General features: G+C 35.4%; 1 protein-coding gene across 1 annotated transcript; it reads left to right on the forward strand.

Annotated features, from left to right (window-relative positions):
- Positions 1-767: 767 nt before the first annotated feature.
- nompB (intraflagellar transport protein 88-like protein nompB) lies at positions 768-16391 on the forward strand. Its single transcript, XM_085954922.1, has 19 exons — positions 768-896; positions 1864-2033; positions 4361-4490; positions 5927-6031; positions 6132-6400; positions 7281-7390; positions 7615-7745; positions 8023-8174; positions 8278-8479; positions 9734-9905; positions 10013-10160; positions 11745-11856; positions 12072-12197; positions 12283-12391; positions 12485-12598; positions 13170-13241; positions 14053-14139; positions 15250-15320; positions 16329-16391. Exons 1-19 carry the CDS (start codon positions 768-770, stop codon positions 16389-16391), a joined length of 2472 nt encoding a protein of 823 aa, XP_085811048.1.
- The last annotated feature ends 737 nt before the right edge of the window (positions 16392-17128 follow it).

The following is a 17128-nucleotide window of genomic DNA, read 5'->3' on the forward strand; positions in this document are numbered from 1 at the left end:
ACTCCGTTCATATGCATAATTTAATTTGTATGAGGCACAATAGCCTTAAAACTAAAAAAGTGAATTCGTAACCATGGAAACAGAACCACAATATTTGAAACATTACAATCTGCTTTCTTGGAATATTATTTTCTTCTATTCAGTACCTATATTTTATTTTCCAATTACTCCAATAAGAAACAAAAAATAATTGTGTTCTAGTATTTGTTTATTTATTATATTAGATACCTATCTATATGTAGCATTATGAATATGAATGCATTACGATCAAATACTGATTCGGGATATTCTAATAATCGGGATTCAGGTGAATAGTTGAATAAATCCTTTGGCTATTATGACAATAATAATATGTTCAATGATACGAATGCACGTTCTTACGACAATGGTGCACGGAAGGATTGTGTCGTAGATAGGTATCTTGATACCTATAATATGGTGTTATTTTATAATAATTAATCAGCGCTCGAAATGGAAAAGTTTACGAACCGGAGCGCACGACAGTTTTCTGAAGAACAATACATAGTAGCATAGTTAGAAGACATAGTTATCAATTTTTTTGTGTATTTCATAAAAATAAGTATGTTAGATTTTCTATTATATGGCCTATCTAGCTCAGACGGTCAAATTATGTTTTCCACGAGACAGAGCGATAATTTTACCGATTTCAGGAACAGGAACGGCGCTCCGGTGCGCTCCGGTCCATTTCGAGCCCTGTAATTAATGTAATAAATGCTTGACGTGTTGATTGTTTTGTAGCTCTGGGTATGGATGATGACCTATATTCAGGTTTCGATTCAGTTCCGGCAGCACTAGACAGCAGGACTTTAGCCGATGACTCCGCATTTCAAGAAGCTGTCAGAACTACTGCTGTTGGACGCCGGGGACCCACAGCGGTAATATTATGTACCTACCTACTAGGTAGCGTCTAGATCAGTGTCTGCCAAACTTTTTCACTTCTCGGCACACTGGTGAATGGGATTTTTTTCACGGCACACCAAATAAAAATGCCTTGAAAAGGAAATGTACCTTATTAATATGAATAAAGGAAATCATAGTGTAGGTAACATTTTTTTTTATTATTTTATCAACATTTATTTGTACATAGGTGGTAATAATTTTATTAGTGAGAAGGATGCAATTGATTTTTAGAAAGAATTCTGTCAAAAGGCGGCTCTAAATCAGATAAACAAACACGTAACTCCTCATCTACTACCTGCAACCGCTCTCGTTTTTTTTTAATTTCATTTCCACGAGCGCTGACAAACCGAATTCGCAAAGATACGACGATCCAAACGGAAACAGAGATTTAATTGCTATTGTAGCCAATCGATATTATATAGCCAGGATATTGATATAGCTCAGAAAATAAGGCTTTATTGTGCACAGGGTCGTTTTTTAGATCTAATAAAATTTCCTCCTCTGTTAGTGTCAGGTGTGTACCGTCGAATCTTGCGAATCGATTTATAACCGACTGGTACATTATTATTTGATAATCAAGTGATGGATAATACTTGGAAAATGATGCAGAGAGGAGTTCTAATGTCCTCTGCACTTCTGGCAAAATTTTAAATTTGTTTAAGGAAGCGTCTACACCTGGGAAGCAATCAAGCTGCGAGTTTTTAACTTTTCTGGTCCACAGGTCTAACTTATCAGCGAAAGATTATAATTTTCCTGTAATTGTAAAAAACTACCGGAACAATATAAATTGAACTTTCACGGCTTGTGGACTAGGTACATATTTCATTGTCGGTATGTACATTAGTAGACTAGTAAGCTTACAACTCGACTTGCAAATCTCGATGAATTAGTGAATAATCTATTGGCCAATGTCCAATAATGCCAATGTTCATGCGATTGCAGGGTACAGTCAGGATGGTAACAGGTCTGAGAACTGGAGGACAGCGTCTCGGCAGTGCTGCTCCGCGGCCAGTGACAGCGATGAAGGCTGCCGGATTTAGTTCTTCGTTTTCGTCTACTAACTCCGCCGGAAGACCGGCCGCGCAGCCCTTGCAGAGGCCGACAGCCGATACGTAAGCATATTATCAAATCAAATCAAATTTATTTATTTTACATATAATGAACATAACAAATTATAAATTCAAAGCGTTCACGACATGACATAAAATAAGTGTTAATAAATTTAAAAATAAAAATACAGAAAATAGGTAATAAAATAAGAAATAAAATAAGTAACAAAATAAAAGTAGATGGAAGCACACAGAGTGAACTTTGATAGACCCTATCTTAAAACAACGTCCACCTAAATTCACCCTCACGTAAGTGGAATATATCAATATCCGAAGCGATTTCATTAAACATGGTTACTGCCCTCCCAATTGGCATTACTAATGGCAGGTTAGTTCTGCGCCGTGGGAGAGCAAACAACGGATGCCCTTGATTCCTAAGGTAATTATCAGAGACACACAAGCCAACACCACCAAGAATGGCAGAGTTCACATTTACGCCGCGTATAAGTCTGAAAAAATATGTAGCTAAATAAAGATCCCTTCTAAATTTTAAGCTACAGTATGTAAGCATCCCTAAGAGAAAATCAGTCGGATAGAGCCACGGATAATATCCATACAGCCGAAAGTAAAGGAGTCTTAAAAAAATTTTTGGACACTCTCCACCATAAGGCCGTACTTCAACTGATGCGGGGCCCAAACGATAGACGCACTCTCAAGTCTGCTTCTAACTAAGGAGTTATAGAGAATTTTTAGTACCGTAACATCCGAAAAGACCCGGGAAGTACGCAAGACAAAGCCCAACATCTTTAGCGCCTTTTTACAAATGGTACCTATATGACCACTAAACGTCAGTCTACCGTCAAACGTAATTCCAAGATCTCTTACAGATGATATTCGTGAGAGAACTCTGCCATGCATCGAGTACTGGAAAAACAATACTCGTGAGGCTTTAGTAAACGATAAAACATTGCATTTATCAATATTGAAGTCCAGTTTGTTACGCCTGCCCCAATATAATATATTATCTGTATCAAGTTGGAGTTGACGACAATCTTACAAGGTGACAACTTCCATGAAGAGTTTCAAGTCGTCAGCAAACAACAAAAACATAGCATTTTTAATTACCAATGCTATGTCATTTATAAAAATCGTGAACAGCAATGGCCCTAAGTTTGAGCCCTGGGGGACACCAGAACATGTGTAAAAGGTCTGTGACTGATAAAGGCCGTACGAAACGCATTGTTGACGGTTCCTAAAATAACTCCCGAATAGCTTCAAAAATCGATCCGACAATCCAATAAGTTGGAGTTTTTCCATTAGAATATCGTGATCGACTCTGTCAAATGCCTTCGAGAAATCATTGTAAGAACAGTCAACCTGACTGCCTCTATCTAGTACTGACGACACATAATCAGTGAATACCATCAGGTTGGTTTCCGTTGATCGGCCTGCTCTAAATCCATGCTGTTCATTCATTATAAATGACTCAATTTTTGGAGAAATCATGCTGTGCATGATCATCTCCAGAACTTTTGCTGGTGCAGAGAGAACAGCTACCGGCCTGTAGTTTTCTACTGACGACTCTGTACCACTCTTATAAATTGGAGTCACCTTCGACATCTTCCATATTTCCGGAAAGATACCTGTCTCCATTGTAAGATTATATTATATATATGCAAGTGGGCCTTTGACAAAATCAACACACCCCTTTAAAAAAATGTAGAGACGTTATCCGGTCCCAAAGAGCGCGTATTCTTAAGTTTTTTAATAAATCTAAACACGTCACTTCATCAATTGGGAAGATGTCAACGGATTGGGCACCGCACGATCGTTTTCTTGACGTTGAGGCGACATCCCGATTCGGAGAGATTATGCACGATAGCCGAATTTATTATTATTCTAATAGTTTAATTAATAGGTATCTAATGATTTAGTAGGAAAGTACATAGGAAATAAAATCTTAATACATTGCGTGGTAACCGGATGTTCGGCATGGCACAATATTACATATGAGATCAACTTTACTAAATACTTGGATTATGTTATTGCGCTAAGGTTAAATTCCGTTAAAAATGGAATGAAACATAACTACAGATAAGGACACATCCTTACATAGAAAATCTCAATATTACAGTGGACACGTTCGCGGAATAGGTCAAATACGTGAACGCGAATTTTCAATATACACTCTTTAGTATTTAGAGTTCACATTTCTTCATCCGCATTCACCTGTTTTATGTTTACGGAATAATTAAATTTGTCTAGAGAAGACCCATGTGTCTATGAGCAGGGTCGTTTTATATGTTACGTTTATTCCTCAGATTATGCGTCTATTATTAAGTCGTATGAGTGTAAATATGTGTAGGTAACAGTTTTATTTTTATTTTAAGAGCCGAAGAAAAGGTCAAACTGATGGAAGCGAAGATTATGACTTTGGTGGAAGAGTCTTGTGGATTAAGAGTGCCTCCAGACTCCGAAGATACCTTCCTGAGAACGCCCTTAGTTTATGATACAGCAAAGGTTTGTCAGAGTCAGATCATTGGGTATAATATTTACTAAGCATATATTATTATAACACACCGTGCTGAAAATCGACGCAGATTGCGATGTCACTACACAGGTCTTGCTTGATTCCAAATGCATTCAATAAATTGGAATCAAGCGAGAAACACCACAGTTTTCTTCAATTTGGTGCAAATTGCAGCGCCTAGGGTCGCGTATCATGGTAGGACAGGGGCTCTCAATCGTATTTTCATCAGGAGCACATTTATAGCCAAAAATGGAATTGAAAGCATTTCCCCTCAATGAAACTTACATAACTCAGACAGAGAATAATTAATACTACATAGTACTATATATTTGATATATAAATTAATATTAGTTCTATTTTGAACCATTTTTAGTCAATATTCTTGTTTAATATTTTATTTAAAAACATTATTATATAATATGTATAATGAAACAGATAATTATAAAAATGTAATTATGTTTTGAAATATGTAGGTATACACATATGACACCCACGGTGGCCGCGCGGCATAAGCGTTGGACTATCACGCTGTGGGTCTCAGGTTCGAATCCTGGGTCTGGCAAGTACACATATTGTTTTTCAGTTTGTGTGTGAGTCAGGGTATGGACCTAATAGGTTGATCAACTGGTTGACATCCATTTCTCGTAAAAAACAAAATCTGTTAATACAAACCTCTACTCTGTGGAGGCCCATTATATGATCCTATTAGGATCGGATATGGTAAAAAATAGGTATATTATGTATATCGATGTCGTTATGCAAAAAATATACGTACAACATAAAAGAATAACAATTTAATTTTTGTGTTCTTTGTCATACGATTCAGTCGATTTTTCTATTTAAAAAATCATCATTTAGATTTTCATCAGTTAGTGAGTCGCGATCTGAATTATGATTTTATTATGTTCAGTGTTGAAAATAATAAATTATCTTTTACAAACCGCTATAATATAGCGTTCCTAATATTATTATGTATGTATGCAGTTTTATGCAAATAAGTTCCTTGTTCAACCATACATCGACGATAAATTTAATATTCCAATCAACCAACACAAAATTTCAATTGCAATTATTATTTAATATTTTTTATTAATCGATTTATAATATTATTATAACAATTATATTTTTATTTTTTAATATAAAATCCACAAATGAGTCCTTCGGCGCACGCAAAAGTGCTCGGGGACACATTGGGAATCCGTGTTGCAGGATATTCTAATACATTTGGAATACCATTGGTAATAAATTAATACGCAAAGTAATTATGTACCTACAGGATTACCTAATTTGGGGTATAGATCTCTACGTATGTAGCCAAATAATTATTAAACATTGTTATCAAGAACACCTGTTTCGACGAATTCGTCATACAATACCTAGTAGGTATCATGATCAGTAGTAAAAATCGTTTATATTATAATTTCAGTCTCTCAGTAAAGCGCAGGAGGCATCAGCACTGGAACGCCAGCTTCTGAAGTTCCAAGAGCAGAACGGTCTCAGTGATTCCCACAATATGGACGTCACTTTTACTGTGAGTACCAACCAAAATATTAATAGTGGAATTCTGTAAAGTTTCAATGTTCGTAATAAAAACGTAATTTTTAATATATTGTTTATTTATCTCGTCGCAGGTGCTCTTCAACTTATCGTGTGCATTTGCCAGTGCTGGATTGGTAAGCGAGGCTCTGCAGGCACACGCGTTGTGGGCCAGGGGAGCGGCAGCTGGTACGAGTGGCGGAGGCGGCACTGGGCCGAGTGCCACCGGGGCGAGCAGCTCTGGAGCAGCTAAACGTGGCCTGGGTGCTGCAGCTGCTTACTTGGCGAGAGGAGATCATAGGAGGGCTTTGAAGTTGTACAGGATGGCTTTGGACGGAACGCCAGCCAATGAAAAGGATCTTAAGTAAGCGTTTTAACTTTGGTAAGTTTATTAAGTTTTTCTGAATCAAATAAAATATCGCTGCCTAGATAGAGCTAGCAATGACTGCCGCATACTTGAGGTAGGTACATTCTGAAATGGAAAGCAGCCACCATGGATTGAGATAAGAGGAGAAATTTGTTAGAGGCAGGCAGGAACCACCGCGGGTTGTCGCATTCCTGATGACGATAACAGGTACATATATACTAGATATAATCATCTGCGTAATTAGTACCAAGGCAGTGCCGTCCCGTGGGGGTGGGCAGGTCATGCGTTGCATTGGGGTGGTACGTAATAAAGGGCGGTGAACGAAGTAACGAAAACAAATATTATAACTTATTAGGCTATTGGGGATATCCATGAAACATACGATGCGATCGCTTCATTAGAAATGATCAACGTAATAGTTTAAAAAATAATCGAAGCATAAAAATCCTGACAATGTTTTCTCTATTGTTGTATTTAACACCCATATAATACATATTGTTATGGCGGCTTATCGTACAGACAAAATTTTCACAAGGGTGCCTCCAAACCTACCAGCGCGGCAGACCTCCACGTGTCTAAAACCACCACTGTTTGAGAGTAGGTTTCGTGGAAATACTCTAATTCTCAATATATTATGGTGTGCATGTCAATTTATTTTAATATTTTCGGCATATTTGTCTGTTTAAGATAACTTAAAAAAATAAAAAAATATTCTAAATAGGTACCTACCTAACAAACAACCAAACAATTTTAAATTAAAAAAAGAGAGGACGGCATTCTAATTCTGCGGGCGGCGGCATTTTGCCTAGCGACGTCACTGTACCCAGGTACTACGAACTCTTCGGTTCTATTGTGATAATATTGTTATGTATTATAGGTTAAAGATCATGCACAATATCGGTTTACTGCTGGTGAGAATGGGAAAGTTCAGAGATGCTGTCACCACCTTCCAACACATGATGCACGAAGGTCCAGACTGCAAGACCGGTAAAGCCCTGCCTAATATTTTAGTATTGTAAGATTTAGATAATTAGTAAAAAATCAAATTATTTTTATTATAATTTCCAGGTTGGTTATCGTTATATTGATACAAAAATTTTAATAGTAGCAACAAAATTACTACAACGAGGAAGGAGGTCAGAGTTATGATATGATAAGGTTCAGATTAAATTTACGAAATATCAAACACGATCGTTATATTCTGGGCGTAGGTCTTCATTTGGTGCTGTGTCAAGTTTCACTGGGTGATTTGGAAGGAGCGAAGGCATCATTCCAAGCATTGGCTGACGTAGATGTTGATACAGACGATGATCTTGAAGCCGAGACTAATAATGAAGGGGAGGTCAGTAATAACATGCTCTTTAATAATTAACAGATTTCCTGAAAGACTCGTCAGTTTTTTAATCTTCATTCGCATCTAAATCGATTCAGTAAGTAGGTACATAATGTGGATAGTTAATAATTGGTTATTAGTTGGTAATTTTATTTATACTCAAGTACCACTTACTAGTTACTTTATTTGATAAGGTCCCTAAAGAAGCAGAGATAAAATGAATTTATGGTTTTCACAATAAAAAAAACTCTGTCAGAAGCTAATGATAAACGAATGTGTTCTTAAGGTGGAGTTAAATTCTATTGAAGCTAGTGAACGAGTCCTAACTGATGTTCTGCGAGCTGATCGACTCAGCAAGTGGCTGAATAGAAAGAGAGCTGAAGCCGAGAAGTGCGTCCTCAAAGCAGCTGGAGCAATTTCAAGACACGATCCGCAAGGGTAAGAACTAGTGTTATTTCGAAGAAAATGCATTACCTTTCACGTATAATTTGAAATGCTGAACTTATATTGTTGTGTGTATTTGGATTATGCTTTGTTACAGTATGGAATGGTGCGCGGAAGTCCTCCGATCTTCGGCTCGTGCCCAACTTGCATGCGCACTGGAAGCGGCCGGGGCCTTAGCATCACTGCGTGCACATCGTGCGGCACGGGCCAAAACAGCCCTCAAGAGACTCGCCGCCCAGAGCAGACCAAACGTCATGAGAAGAAGAGCCAATGCTAATCTTGCTTTCATTGCATTTGTGGTGAGTCAGAGAGATACTTTAAAATGAGTTCTGGACAAGAAAAAGTATTGATTTATCTCTATGTGTATTTGTGTTTGAAGGGATTGTAATCAGGCATTCGCAAATTAAATACGTCGCCTTGAAAATAATAACAGAAGTTCATGGAACATTAGGAACAAAATTGTTACTTATAATTTTTCGTATAAACAGTTCGTTTTTCACGGATATATTAATTAATACATAATATGTGGTAATGTGAAAACTGTCCCTATGTTATTATATTTAACCCACAACTTGTACCTGCCTAGGGACAGTTCGAGGCTGTATCAGATTTTAGAGGTATCTACGCTTGAAAAACTTGTATCTGTAGGATAAGCCGCCATTGGATATTAAAAATTCAATACCTAATAATATTGTTATGAGTTGTATTGTTCAGATTATATAATGCTTCGATTGTTTTTTTTTTAAATTCATATTGTGAAAGCTACGCATATTCAAACACGTTCATGTTGGATGTTCAAACACGCGCGTTAACATGATCTTACTCCCTACTTCAATTTTAGGTTGTCAATTTATGGCTACGGCCGTATGTTGTAGCTTAACCACTGGGGGATGACAAAAGAAATGGCGTATTTCAAAAAAACACTACCTTATTCTTAGATCAATAATTATTATAAAGCAATCATTATTCGTAAGATGTTTATCACACTTGAATGGTCAAAGACATAGCTTATAATGAGTATCTTTAGAATTATCTTCAAATGTGTTAATCGTGCCCATTTTTGAATAATAAAATGCCTAATTCTTGTCAAATTTGGGGTCACAGAGATTCTAAAATATATTTTTTTATCGTAAATATTTCACTATAATATAATGTTCATATATTCACTATAATAACATTAATTTTACTAATGGTTTTGTAAATGCGTTTAAAAATTAATAAAGCTAAAAAAATCTTGGCGCCACTGCACATGGATGTACTTAAATATGACTATATTCTAAAACATTAGATCGAGAGGTTTAAAAGAACACTATTTTATGTAATAAAATTTGTTTATGCAGTCATCAAATGTTTAAAATAAATATAAAGGATAATAAGGCCTCAAAATTATATAAATAGATTATCTACAACGTTTAAGGAATGTCCAGGGTTATGCTCTGAAAATACCATAAAAGCTCCATTTTGACCTACGTTGGGCATGTGGACCCTTAATATTGCGCATAAAAACTTACGCAAGAACATTCATTTTGGAAAATTTCATTGCATTTTTTAAGGAAGGAGATACTGCAGCTTGCAGTTCTTTTTGTTCCCTGGCCGGAGGGGAAGCGTTGCTTGCTCACGCGCTGTCCGTCGCAAGAGATTCCAACGATTGGAGAGGTGCCCGAGCCCTGCTTACGAGGGCTGCACAAAATGACCCTGCGGCCAGAGATCCTGCATATTACCTCGGTAAACCCCGCAGTAAAATTACTCTAACAAAAATAACTCTGTTTCGAAACCATTAATTAGACACCTTCTTACCATTATATGATTATATACTTTTTTTTCAAATTTAGGTGTGGCGTGCGAGCGTGTTGGTAGACGCGATGAAGCCCTCCTCAATTACGAGCGAGCGTCGAGGATCGCTCCTGGCGACGCGTATTCGCGTGCGAGACTCGCTGCCATTGCACACGCTCAAGGGGATTCGGATGGAGCGGCACATTGGTAAATTTAATACTTATTCATAAAATTACTTTTCAATCGCGTATTTTTTACTTCAGAACCTAAATAAATAAATTTACACACTGCAATTTTATTTACAAAGTATCTGTATAGTATAAATACATACGAGGGTGGGTCAATAAGTCCTTAGAAAAGCCGACAGGTGGCGCGACTAGTACTGTAAGCGGTTTGTTTTCATGCAGCGGCACTACCGATTCAGTATGCTGCGAAGTTTCAATCAGATTGGTCGGGTTGTTGTTTTTTATTTTCGTACATTTAAAAAAAAAATTTGCTTGTTTACAAAAATGGAGAAAATTGAGTTTAGAGCTGTTATTAAACATTTTAATATAAAAGGGTTAACAGCAAAGGAAATAAAAAATGAGTTGGATTTAGTTCACGGCATATCTGCTCCTTCACTTGCAACTATTTATAACTGGTTAAATGAATTTAAACGTGGTCGTACATCAACAAAGGATGAACCACGCTCAGGACGTCCTGTAGAGGTGACTACACCAGAAATGATCAATAAAATCCACGATATGGTGTTAAGTGACCGAAGATTAAAGTTGAGTGAGATAATTGAGGTTACAGGGATCTCAAAAGGTAGCGTCATTTCTATTTTACATGACAAATTGGGCATGAAAAAAATTTCTGCAAGATGGGTGCCGCGTTTGCTCACAGTCGACAATAAACGCAATAGGGTGGTGGCCTCTAAAGCCCTGTTGTCGCTCATGCAACGCAATCCGGATGAATTTTTTCGTCGCTTTGTGACTGTAGATGAAACATGGATACACCACTATACTCCTGAGACGAAAGAACAGTCAAAGCAGTGGATTGCGAAAGGCGAACCATGTCCAAAGAAGGCGAAAACCGTAAAATCAGCTGGTAAGGTTATGGCTACTGTATTTTGGGATGCACGTGGAATTATTTTCGTTGACTATTTGGAAAAAGGAAAAACAATAACAGGGGATTATTATGCATCTTTATTGGACCAGCTAAAAAACAAAATTGAAGAAAAACGGCCTCATTTAAACAGGAAAAAAATCCTCTTTCATCAGGACAATGCCCGTGTTCACACATGTTTACGATCAATGGCTAAAATTGAAGAATTGAAGTTCGAATTGGTCGACCACCCACCGTATTCGCCAGATTTAGCCCCCAGTGACTTTTTCCTTTTCCCAAACTTAAAAAAATGGCTAAGTGGACAACGTTTTTTTTCAAATGAAGAAGTCATCGATCGGACAAATGCTTATTTTGAGGAACTTCCGAAAACTTATTTTTCTGACGGTTTAAAAAAAATTGAGAAACGTCTAACCAAGTGTATTGAGCTCCAAGGAGATTATGTTGAGAAATAAAAAAAAAATACAAAAATAAAAACTGTTTTAATGCTTTTTTCTAAGGAATTATTGACCCACCCTCGTATTATCATAAAATAATATTTCAAATTTTAATTGGTTCAAAGATTTTTTAAATTTGAATTCATTTATTCGTTTTTTGCTTTACTTTCAAATGGAAGTTATAAAAGATAGATTGATAATGAGATTAAATGAATTCAAAAATAATGCAATGTTAATCTTCTCGATTCAGGTATCATCAAGTCTTGGCAGACTCTCCGAGTGACCCTGGTCTGCTGACTCATTTGGCTAGGCTTCACGAAGAAGCTGGTGACACGCAAGCTGCTCATCAATGCTATCTTGATGTGAGGAGAAACGAACACAACATTATCATTTATTTATCTATTTTCGTGATACTATTAGAAGATAAACGATGCCGTCTTTCGCAAACGGTTGCGTGACTTAGTGCTTTATTATCAATGCAAGTACCTATACACAAGGAGGTACTATTTGTAGACGAATAAATTCTACGTATTCTATATGGTTAATTTAATATTATATATCCGTTTATTGTACTTAGGTGGATGCAGTGTTTCCAGCATGTCCGGAAGCGCTGGGTTGGTTGGGAGCCTATGCTAAATCATCAGGAGATGCTCCGACGGCTCTTTCATATTTCCGTCGAGCAGCCAAGCTATGCCCTGGTCAGGTAAATCTATCTCTTTAGTTTCATTATTTTTGTGCAAATCCTTTTTGATTTAAATAAAAGTCAAGTACGTATATTGATGTTGAAGGTGGAGTGGGGACTGCAGGAAGGATCATGTCTTCGATCAGCCGGTCGTTACCAAGAAGCTCTCGCTGCTTATAAAGCACTGCATGAAAGGTTCCCTGACAATGTAGAATGTAAGTAATATATATACACATACGTTTCATGCAATATAATAGTTATTCAGATAATACCATGATTACGAAATAATATATTATGAATTCCAACAGGCTTACAAGCTTTGGTGAAATTATCTGGTGACCAAGGTCTCCGCGAAGCTGGAAGATGGCAGGCTGAACTAGACAGGGCGAGACGCCAGTCGCAGAATGCAAACTATCATTCGGGTTAGATGCATACATAATTATTATTTGTATCATATTTCTAAAATTTGTCAAATTACCGCCGTGAAAACAATGCTTCTTAACGTCTATTATTTCAGGACAGTTCTTTTCTGTAAAGACTTCTGTAATTATTAAATAGTGAAGCAACCCTAGCTGTTGTTACAAATCATATCAATGCCAATATCGACCATTTTCTCCATTTTAATATTTGGATTAGCACTTTTAAAATTCAATCACTGTACTTGACAATGGAAGAGTTATGTAGCTCCAAATGTGTACGTTGTAGTACTGAATATGAAATTCTGGGAAAGAAATATGTAAGTAATGATTTCTCAACGCAAATTTACAACGATCAGCAGAATACAGTTACAATGATTTTTAGCATGCGGGTGTTCTTCCTCTGTCTCTTTTACGTATTATATTGATATTTTTTTTCTATGATTATTTTTGTTTTCAAAATATACCTACATAATATATTAAGACTTATACAATATATAATAATGTATGGTGATCTTAGTAAAATAAGAAAATCAAACAGCTAGTGACCTAGGTATATTAACACAATGTATTTCAGGATCTCCGTTGACAGCTGGAAGCGCTTCTTCGCGAGGAAGTTCATCACCACCGAGAACCGCTCCGACACCAGGTAATCCTATTATGACCTACCTTTATTCGATGCACACAGTCTGTTAGATTAGATGCAATGATGTAATAATTCAAATAGTACCTATATGAATATGATATTCATAACGCGGATTGGTTTTTAGCCAGTTAATCAATTCCTATCCAGGGGTAGGGATGGTGGTCGAATATATTGAAAATTATATACATCACAATTCAAAAAAATCCCGTCAACCCGGAGAAAAAAATTTGGTAAATAAGAGTGCTAATGCTGTGGCAATATATTATATAAAATTTTGGGAGCGTTATGGTATCTACTAAACATATAGGGTCACCATACAACGTTCTTATAAAAAAAAATGGAAATGAAAATTTCACTAATAGATTTCTCGTGGATAGTTTCCAGATAGAAATGCAAAACAATATAGGTATCGTCGATATGTATACTTTTCGAGATAATGGAACTTAAACATTGCATTACTGCACATAGTTTTGCGCGTGTAGCGAAGGGTAGTAGGGGCTCTGGCGGGGGTCGGGGTGAAGAAGGCGGGGGTCGATAAGTTAATATAATATTTAAAAAAAAAAACATAAAGCATAACTCTAGAATTTATCTGTTCATATTATTCGAACATCATTTCTTACTAATCGTAACGCAATCCATGTAACAATATACAAATAATAATTTAAAAAAAAAATTCCATTCACGCATTTTTCACGTCACACATCACATGAATGGTATTGGGATAAAATGCTTAGAGATCATGTAGGTACCTGAGTAGGTAGGTACATAATGAGAATGCCCGATAAATACGATTCTTTTCTTAATGTCTTTGCAGACATATGCGAAACTAGAATCCAACAACACGTGAAGCACGGAAAACTCTTAATTCTATCCGGTAGAACTAATAAAGGATGGAAGGATAGTCAGAACTTAACTGATTATAACGGTCTATTAAAAAAGCACTGAATTTCAAAAGTTTTTTTTGTGGATGTTTGAAAACTTACCAAAACCAATAATTCCATATAATATACGACGCCACGGAACGACACGGAGTACGGACACAATACCAAAAACGTATCAATTTAAGATATTCTTTCAAAAGCCGAGTGAGTAATCGATAAGAAACATAGAGAAAATTAATAATTCAGCGATAAATGTAGATTTTTTAATTATTTGTGGTGTCCATACCAGTTTGTACCAGACACGACCAGTATTCGGGATAAGCTTTATATAGTATACAAATAAACACATGCTATAATAATAGTAGAATGACACAGGCAGTCGAGATTTACAATAATATACCGGGACAGCCGAGATACGTTGTCAATTATTTACGAATTCTTGCAAAATATCGGCTGTACGATATAAGAAAAGTAGATAGGTATACTAATATATTATTATGGCGATAAGATGAAACATTTATTTTTTGTAATAATTTGTATCAACATCATTATAGATAATAAACCTAATATTGTAGGTATATAAATAAACATAATGCTTATTATATTAGTGGAGAGTAAAGTTAAAATAATAATACACGTTATCGTTTTCACATTAATATAGAATTAAAAAATGAGTAATACTTCAGCAAACGTTTAACGTTGGAAACGTTAATTTTGAATCATCATCATCATCAGCCTGAATCTATCATAATATCGAAATGCATGATACAATTTTTCTGTGTGTGCCTGTAATCGTCTATAATTTTTTTGACTTGTATTATCTATTACCGAGTTTCCTGAATATATCGGTACTTAAACTGGACGCCAATAATTACAAAAATAATAAGTATTTTTATTGTTTATTTATGGTATGAAGTTCATTATATCCATTTGTCGGATAAAAGTAATTGGCGAATAAATTTTAAAAAATCATTAATTATTTTGTAATTTTTCATCTTTTTAATACTTCCACATACTATGCTGTAACTTACCTGACTGAGATATTTGATTTTATTGGACTGTAAGGTATAAAGTTCAATATAATATGCTTAAATAATAAATTGCTGTATTGCTCTATTTTTATCTTTTAGCTGGAAAAGGTGTTTTGACTTCAGCTAATCGTGTCAATTCCAACATTCCAGCCTCATCTGCTTCTTCTAGGGTAAGTTTACTGTTATTTTATTCGATGCATATTTACTCTTGAATGATTTCATGTTCACCATACCTATCATCTTCTCTAATTTTCGGATTTTAATATTTTATAATTTAAACTAAATCGTTACATACATATTTTTTGAAAAAATAATAAAACCCTCGCTTGTTTGTTTCCATAACCACGAATAATTTTCATGCTTTTGAAGATGTTATGAACACATAATGAAATCAGTTAAAATTCTATCTGGAATTATATTGCGTTTATATTTTATTATTAAGTTATTAAAAAAAATGTATGTATAACTAGGGGCGGATTTACCAGTACTCACACATGCAAGGGGCCCCCAAATATATAAAAATGTCCAAATGTATCAAACAAACATAGTCAAATCATCAAAAAATACGTTTGAAAAATATGAATACACTTACAATATTATGGTTTTGTACATTACAGAGAATAAATACAATAAGTAAAATTCTACAGCCAGAAAGCGTTCAACAAATTATAATCTTAAAATTTATATCAAAAGATAGGTACACTGAATTTGAAGGAGTTTATAGATAATCTCGATTACAACTCTATAGAATTAATAGCAAAATGTGAAAATATATTTAAGAATACTGAAGACTTCGGAACCATGTTAAAAGGAAACTTTCTATGACAAGGCCCTCTATAATTATAGGGTCATGATCTGGCGTATCTACTTTAATTGTGGAATTGGATTCTATATTGTGTAGATTGTGTTAAAGCAAAGAAAAGTTGGAGCATTACAATTAATGAATACTCCATGCTCCAGATATTGCATGTGCCCATTTAAAAAATATATATGTAATGAAGAGTTTCGCGCATTCTAGGAAAATAATTGATGAAAATATGTCTTCTATGGGGAGCCCCAATTATTGATATTACGAGTAAACCACCCAAATAGTTAAATCCGACCCTGTGTATAAACTACAAAGAATTCAGTGATTTTTATTGAGAATTTATCGGAATAATATGATTTTATTTTTTCAGACCAGTGGTATGAACAGAAAAACGTCAGAAGAGGAACAAGATTTACCCCTACCCCCTGAGTAAAAATATATCTCAAAGCTATTTTGGTTTATGAAGCATATTTTGACTACTAACTAGTGTGCTGTGACTTTTATCGATCACGCATTGGCAATTTGCCATAAAAACAACAAAACAACTATTAATATAGGTACCTACCACAATACTTTGCAAAAGAGCATACACTTAATCACCATGTCTACTATTTTGCAAATGTACAATGTAATGTTAATTTTGTTATCAGAGTGAATGGTTAGATAACTTTCAAATACCTACTGTTTTGAAATGTTCGTATCTGTCTATCCCCTTGACTCATAAGTCTACGCACGCTACTGCTTGATATTATGTTGACAAAACAAATAAAATAATACGTACTTTTACTATTTCAAATAAATTGCATAAAATACTTTTGAAAACAGAAGAATTAAGTCTTCGTGTCTAAATGAACGATGACTTGGCAGTATAATTAATTTTAATTTAAAACTTATTGATCCATTTTAGACGCACCAATTCAACTGTAATGGATTCTACAGATGTATCAAAATGGTTTTTTTATGACGCCCATTGTAAAACAGAAGCATTAATTTTATCAGTTTGAACTTCCTTTTCTGAAACAGGGTGATGTGCCTCACTCTCATTTTATTTTTACTCACTTTCTCTCAAATTTAGCGAATCCACGACCCGCGAAGAAATATTAATTATATTTTTAGATTCTCATCTCAGCTTCTACACCGTAAGATATGGGTGTGTTTTATTACTGAATA

The sequence above is a fragment of the Rhyacophila brunnea genome, unplaced genomic scaffold, assembly GCF_057557595.1.
Source record: "Rhyacophila brunnea isolate RB1 unplaced genomic scaffold, BYU_Rbru_1.0 scaffold_4, whole genome shotgun sequence".
Taxonomy (NCBI): Eukaryota; Metazoa; Arthropoda; class Insecta; order Trichoptera; family Rhyacophilidae; genus Rhyacophila; species Rhyacophila brunnea.

Coding starts and splice junctions, on each gene's coding strand:
- nompB (XM_085954922.1), top strand. CDS start 768: ATGGATGATGACCTATATTCAGGTTTCGATTCAGTTCCGGCAGCACTA. Junction 10,161..11,744: donor TCGGATGGAGCGGCACATTG/GTAAATTTAATA, acceptor TTCTCGATTCAG/GTATCATCAAGTCTTGGCAG. Junction 12,198..12,282: donor CCAAGCTATGCCCTGGTCAG/GTAAATCTATCT, acceptor TTGATGTTGAAG/GTGGAGTGGGGACTGCAGGA.